This window comes from Chiloscyllium plagiosum, chromosome 7 (genome assembly GCF_004010195.1).
Source record: "Chiloscyllium plagiosum isolate BGI_BamShark_2017 chromosome 7, ASM401019v2, whole genome shotgun sequence".
In the NCBI taxonomy this organism is placed as follows: Eukaryota; Metazoa; Chordata; class Chondrichthyes; order Orectolobiformes; family Hemiscylliidae; genus Chiloscyllium; species Chiloscyllium plagiosum.
This window is the reverse complement of record NC_057716.1, coordinates 29,291,504-29,298,438: the sequence shown is the minus strand read 5'-3', so window position 1 is coordinate 29,298,438 and position 6,935 is coordinate 29,291,504. Positions and strand designations below refer to the sequence as shown.

Sequence of the window (6,935 nt, the reverse complement as noted above, 5' to 3'; positions counted from 1 at the left end):
CGCTTCGGCGGGTCGGTGTGGACTTGTTGGGCCGAAGGGCCTGTTTCCACACTGTAAAGTAATCTAAAGTAATCTAAATCTAATCTAATCTAAATGATGATGGGCTTATGCCCAAAACGTCGATTCTCATGCTCCTCGGATGCTGCCTGACCGGCTGTGCTTTTTCAGCACCGCACTCTCTAATGTGGAAAATTGCCCAGGTGTGTCCTGTACATAAAAAGCAGGACAAATCCAATCCAGCAAATTACCACCCCATCAGTCTATTCTCAATAGTCAGTAAATGGAAAGTATCAAAAATAGCGTCATCAAACAGCACCTGCTCAGTGATGCCCAGCTTGGGTTCCACCAGGTCCACTCAACTCCTGACCTCAATATAGCCTTGGTTCAAACATAGACAAAGGAGCTGAATTCCGAAGGGAAGATGAGCATGACAGCCCTTGACATCAAGGCTGCATTTGAGTGTGGCAAAAAGGAGCCCTGGCAAACTTGGTATCATTTGGTATAAGGGGCAAACTCGCTCTGGTTGGAATCATATCTAATACACAGAAAAATGGTCATGGTTGTTGGAGGTCAGTCATCTTCAGAACATCTCTGCAGGAGTTCCTCAGTATCATGTCTGAGGCCCCCTCAACCATCTCCAGTTGCTTTGTCAATGACCTTCCCTTCTCATATAATCAAAAGTGGGGATGTTCACTGATGATTGCACAATGTTCATCTCCATTCATGACTCCTGAAATACTAAATAGTCCAGGTTCAAGTGCAACAAGATCTGGACAATATCCAAGCTTGTGCTGACAAGTGGCAAGTAACATTTGCCAGGCTATGACCATCACCAATAAGAGAAAATCTAACCACTGCCCCTTGACATTCAATCATGTTGCCACCATTGAATTCCAACAATCATCATCTTGGGGAGTTATCATTCTCCAGAAACTCAACTGGACTCACCACATAAACTCAGGGTACACAAGCAGGCAGAGACTTGGAATACTGCAGCTAGTAGCTCACCTCCCAACTCCCCAAAGCCTGTCCATCATCTACAAGACACATCTCAGGAGTGTGATGGAACAATCCCTACTTATCTGGATGACTACAGCTCTAACAACACTCAAGAAGATTGATACAGTCCAAAATAAAGCAGCCACTTGATTGGCACTACATCCACAAGCATCCACTCCCTCTACCACCAATGCTCAGTAGCAGCAGTGTGTACCATCTATAAGCTGCACTGCAGAAATTCACCAAAGATCCTCAGACAGCACCTGCCAAACCCATGACCACTTCCATCTAGAAGGACAAAGGCAGCAGATGCATTAGAACACTACTACCTTCACGTTCCCCTCCAAGCCACTCACCATACTGACTTTGAAATATATCATGGTTCTGTCATTGTCGCTGGGTCAAAATCCTGGAATTCCCTCCCTAATGGAATTGTAGGTCAACCCACAGCAGGTGGACTGCAGCAGTTCAAGAAGACAGCTCACCACCACCTTCTCAAGGGCAGGTAGGGACTGGCAATAAATGCTGACCAGCCAACGATGCCCACATCCCACAAATGAATTTAAATGAAAAATTTCTCCTTGAATATTGTTTCATTGGATCTTTCACATCCACTTGAAATCAATGGAATGGAAAGTTGTGCCTTTTTATTTAAAGACAGTTGTAAAACCTATGCTTACCACTAGAGTGATTGCATCCATATTCAGCTGCTGAAGCCTTGATGTTATCCAAGTAATAAAATCCTCTGATCAACAGAAATTTAGAACAAGATTCTTTGTGCCATCTGCAATAATTTATGTAGTCTTTTCTGTAAACTGGTTGTTTTAAGATTAATTCTTCCCTCATGAGCCTTCGCACCTGGATTGATGCTACTTTGATCATTATTGTATTTGTTTATGATTAAAGCGTGTGTAATGTGTGCTCTCTACTGCTAAATAAAAAAAGAACTAACATTCAGTGCAGATTGAGTGCTTTATTATTATAATATGATAGACAAGAAAATTATTTTAATTGTCATTTTTTTTTGTGGATTGACTTGATCGTTAAAGTATGCATTAGATTTTTTCTAGAATTAGACTACAATGCAAATTAGAGATAACAAAAAATGATGAAGTTATTCTATCGACAGGATTTCCCATGATGCTCAAGATGATACCTTGATATGCATATATAGTGAACAATAACTTTGAAAAGCTCATAGTGTACTACTGAAAACTTATCTCCTCATCTTTTTATAGCCTAGCTCTTCACCCACGAAAACAAATCCTGGTGACTGGAAGTGATGAACGCCTCTGGAAAATGTGGTCCATTCCCAATGGTGACATTATCATGACGGGTGAAGGTCATGGTGATTGGCTTTCTGGCTGCTGCTTCCATCCCAGGTTAGTGCAAACATTGCATTCAGTCAGCACAAATCCCTGCTGAGAGCAACTTTACATATTTTTGTTTGCAATAGTCTTTTCATTTCTAAGCTGAGTGATGACACAATGCTTCATGTTTGCTTTTGCTTCTCTTCCATATAATGTAATGCATTTATAAATGATCTTGGTAATTTTCCTTGACAGCCTTGTGATATTGACTGTAATGTTACTGATGTTACTATAGTGTGAATCTCCAAGTGTCATTTACCAGTCCTCAACCATTATTGAATGAACCTATTCATTTGGTTTTTAGGAAACATAAAATAAAGTTAGATTTTGAATGAAAGACTATACGATTCTGATTTTCCAGCCTGAAGCTATTCTAAAAATATGCTTTACTTTGGCCCAGCCAAGAAAGCAGTCTAATTCATAATGCTAGAAAATTGCAAGTCTGAAGTGCCTGCAAGGGGTAGGGAGCATAATTTAGTGTCAGGGTATATCTCCTGTACAGAAATAAAAGACAAATATAACCTGACCAATTTTCACTTCATCAGTCTTTTCTCGATCTTCAGTAAAGTGGTGCAGTGTGTCACTAATAATGATATCTAACTGCACTGAGCAGCAAGCTCACTGATGTTCAGTTTTGGTTTCACCAGGGCTATTCATTACAGCTTTTTTTCAAATGAGCTGAAAAACTGAGTTGAGATGAAAGTGAATGTTGTTAACATCAAGGACACTCAAAATTGAGTGTAGCATCATGGACTGAAAATGTGTTGCTGGAAAAGCGCAGCAGGTCAGGCATGCATCCAAGGAGCAGGAGAATCGACGTTTCGGGCATGAGCCCTTTTTCAGGAATCATGCCCGAAACGTCGATTCTCCTGCTCCTCACATTTTCAGCTCTGATCTCCAGCATCTGCAGTCCTCACTTTCTCCTGTAGCATCATGGAGTCCTAACAAAGCTGGAGTCAGTGGAAATCAGATGGAAAACTATCCACTGTTGCTGTTATATCTGGTACAAAAGAAGATGGTTGTGGTTATTGGAAGTCATCTAGGCTCTAAGACATCCCTGCAGGAGTTTCTCAGGATAGTGTCCTTAGCCCAATGAACTTCAATTGCTTCATCAATAAACTTCCCTCCATCATAAAGTCAGAAGTGGGAAAGCTTACTTCTAATTGTTTAATGTTCAGCACCATTTGTAACTCTTAAGATACTAAAGCAATTCATGTCCAAATGCAGCAAGACCTGGAACCCCACTATCAACATCTTGGAGCTATCATTACGTTGGACTTGCCACATAAATACTGTGACTACAAGAGCAGGTCAGAGGCTAGAAATCCTACAACAAGTAACTCATCTCCTGACTTCACAAAGCATGTCCACCAAGGCACCAGTCTACCGTGTGATGGAATACTCCTTACTTGCCTAGATGCATGCAGCTCCAAAAACACTCAAGAAGCTGGACTTCAACCAGGACAAAGCAGCCCACTTGATTGGCATCACACCCATAAACATTCATTCCCTCCACCACCAATGCTCAGTGGCAGCGTGTGCCATTGTACAAGGTACACTGCAGAAATTCTCTCAACCTCTATAGACACCACTTCCCACACACATTTATTTAGAAGCAAAATCTCTCCTTTATCACATTACAGATATACTTACAACAAATGGACTCTAGGGTACAAATTGTTAGCACAACACCTCCTTCTCAAGAGCAACTAAGGATGGGTAATAATCAAACAGTGATGTCCACATTTCATGAGTGAACTTTTAAAAAAGTTGTTAATTGTAATAAACTATACCTGAAAATTTAAAAGAAACATGTACCCCAGGCATGGAAAGTCTTGCAAATACTACAAATGTCAAGATCTCAGCATACAGCAGTTCACTAATAGTACCGGAGTGCACATATAATCAATCTGCTTGCATATTACAGATGTTTTACATCATAGACACTGCTGGATACCAAGTGCAGATATATCACCATGCTGTGACTTGCATTAATTGTAATCCATGAATCAATCAAATATCAGTGCCACAACAAAAATGCAGCACACTATTAAAAAAACACTTTTAGAACTGAAGATTAAAGACAAACGGAATGACTTACTTTCTTCTGAATTAGTGCGGCTAAAATCTCACCTCTGCTGCAGAGTGAAAAATGAAGAGCAAAAGGCCAAACAACTTCTCAAGATCAATCAATATTTGAGTATATTATCTCTGAGATGAAGCTTTTAAGGGATGCCTCCACTCAGGTGACAAAGATGAATAAAAAGCCAAAAGAGCAAAGAAGGAAGCAGGATGAACTGCAAGCAATGTATTGTTCCTCTATGAGACAACCTGAAGCACTCATTCATAAAACATATCAGGCTCAGCATGAGCAGTTAGAGAAACATTGGCTAGAGCCCAAAGTAATGTTAGAGAAAATGACAGACTTGCAAAGACAAGCGAAGATGCATAACACCCACAAGGAGCTGCAAACCACTGAGGAGATAGTCATTTCAGAAATAAATGCCAGCAATGACACTCCAGTGAGAGAATTTGAGCAGAAAGTAAAGGAAACCAAACAACTAATGATGCAGCAAGTGGAAGACATACAGGCTTCCAAGAAAACAAAAATAAAGGAAAAAAGTATTTAACTAACACAAATGACAAACAATATCACAGATGACTGTGAAAATGACTGGCACCTGGACAAAATCATCACCATGAGATCTGAACATTTAGATCAGTGACCTATATGTTAGAAACTTATAAGGTAATTTATTATTGTAAATAGTTGAATTTTCTTTGAGAAAGTGCAATGACTGCAGATTACCTATGGGTAGATTGAACTTTTAATTACAACTTGTGTTCTTTACGAATAGGACATAAAGTGAAAAGTGAACTGGGATGTGAATTCAGTTGCTGTCTGGTGAACAAGACCCTGGAATGCCATACTTAGGAAGTTTTAAGAAATCTTCAGATGGGTGGACTTAAAAGGGTGAAATGAACTACAAACCGAATTGTAATCTCCTAGGAGTTGTCTCAGACTGTAAACATGATTAACAAAAAAACAGAAGTCTAGGTGAGAGACATGATTTGTGTTTCCCCTTTCAGGAACACTTAAGATTAGGGTTTAAAAACCAGTTCAACCCTTGTGTTCTGTGCTTTTTTTTGAAAAAAAAGTATATCAGTGGGCAGAGATGCTTATTAGCCTGGTTCAAGTAACAGCATTCTGTCAATGTCACAGTCAAAGAATCACCCACTGGTCATTCCTGCCTTGCAAGTAAAGGATTTTTTTCACACTGGTTGCTAGAAGCCATCCAGTTAGCAAGAAAATCGAAAAGAAACAGGACAAGAGAAGGATTCCCTTGATCTGACTGCTGTCAGCCAAAAATAACCAAGAGAAAGAATTTCAACGAACCTGCTGAACTACGTATCCCAAAATTGAGTGTTTAACTATAAATATTCCACTGTCATCTATTCATACATGACCATAGAGAGTGATCCATATATTTTTTAGCTTTTACCTTTTTTGGACTCTCATTTCTAATCTATGTCTAAGTGTGTTGTATTACTATTTCTTTTCATGTTTCAGTAACTAATAAACTCACTCCATAGTTAGGGGGACAGATACGGGACTCTGGTAACGAGAGACACTCATGGTTGGTGTGTTGCCTCCCGGGTGCCAGGGTTCATGATGTTTTGGATCGTGATTTCAGGATCCTTGAGGGGGAAGGGGAGCAGCCCCAAGACATGGTCCACATTAGCACGAATGATATAGGTAGGAAAAGGGATGGGGATTTAAGACAGAAATTCAGGGAGCTAGGGTGGAAGCTTAGGGGTAAAACAAACAAAGTTGTTATCTCTGATTTCTTGCCCGTGCCATGTGCTAGTGAGGCAAGGAATATAAAGAGAGAAGAATGGAATACGTGGCTACAGGAATGGTGCAGGAGGGAGGGTTTCGGATACCTGGATAATTGGGGTTCATTCTAGGCTAGGTAGGACCTGTACAAACAGGATGGTGGACACCCGAACCAGAGGGGTACCAATATCTCGGTGGGAAATTTGCTAATACACTTCGGGAAAATTTAAACTAATTCAGCAATAAAATGGAAACCTAAATTGTAGTTCCAGTATACAGGAGATTGAGAGCAGTGTGGTCAGAAATGACGTTTCAAGGTCGCAAGCATTCACCAGCAAGCAGGAGGGTGGTTTGAAGTGTGTCTACTTCAATGCCAGGAACATCCAGAATAAGGAGGGTGAACTTGCAGCATAAGTTGGTACCTGGGACTTTGATGTTGAGTCTAGATTAGAGTGGTGCTGGAAAAGCACAGCAGTTCAGGCAGCATCCAAGGAGCAGTAAAATCGACATTTCGGGCAAAAGCCCTTCATCAGGAATACAGGCAGAGACCCTGAAGAGTGGAGAGATAAGTGAGAGGAGGGTGAGGGTGGGGAGAAAGTAGCATAGAGTACAATAGGTGAGTGGGGTAGGGGATGAAGGTGATAGGTCAGGGGGGAGGAGGGGTGGAGTGGATAGGTGGAAAAGAAGATAGGCAGGTAGGACAAGTCATGGGGACAGTGCTGACCTGA

At 40.8% G+C, this 6,935-nt stretch overlaps 1 protein-coding gene across 5 annotated transcripts in view; it reads left to right on the top strand.

Moving 5' to 3' along the window:
- LOC122551440 (sperm-associated antigen 16 protein) overlaps positions 1-6,935 on the top strand; it is a 992,024-nt gene that overhangs the window by 485,417 nt on the left and 499,672 nt on the right. For all 5 annotated transcript variants that reach the window (XM_043693348.1, XM_043693349.1, XM_043693352.1 and 2 more), the window contains exon 11: positions 2,238-2,381. In XM_043693348.1, the coding sequence (XP_043549283.1) occupies positions 2,238-2,381 (144 nt within the window). The remainder of the gene's footprint in view (positions 1-2,237; positions 2,382-6,935) is intronic.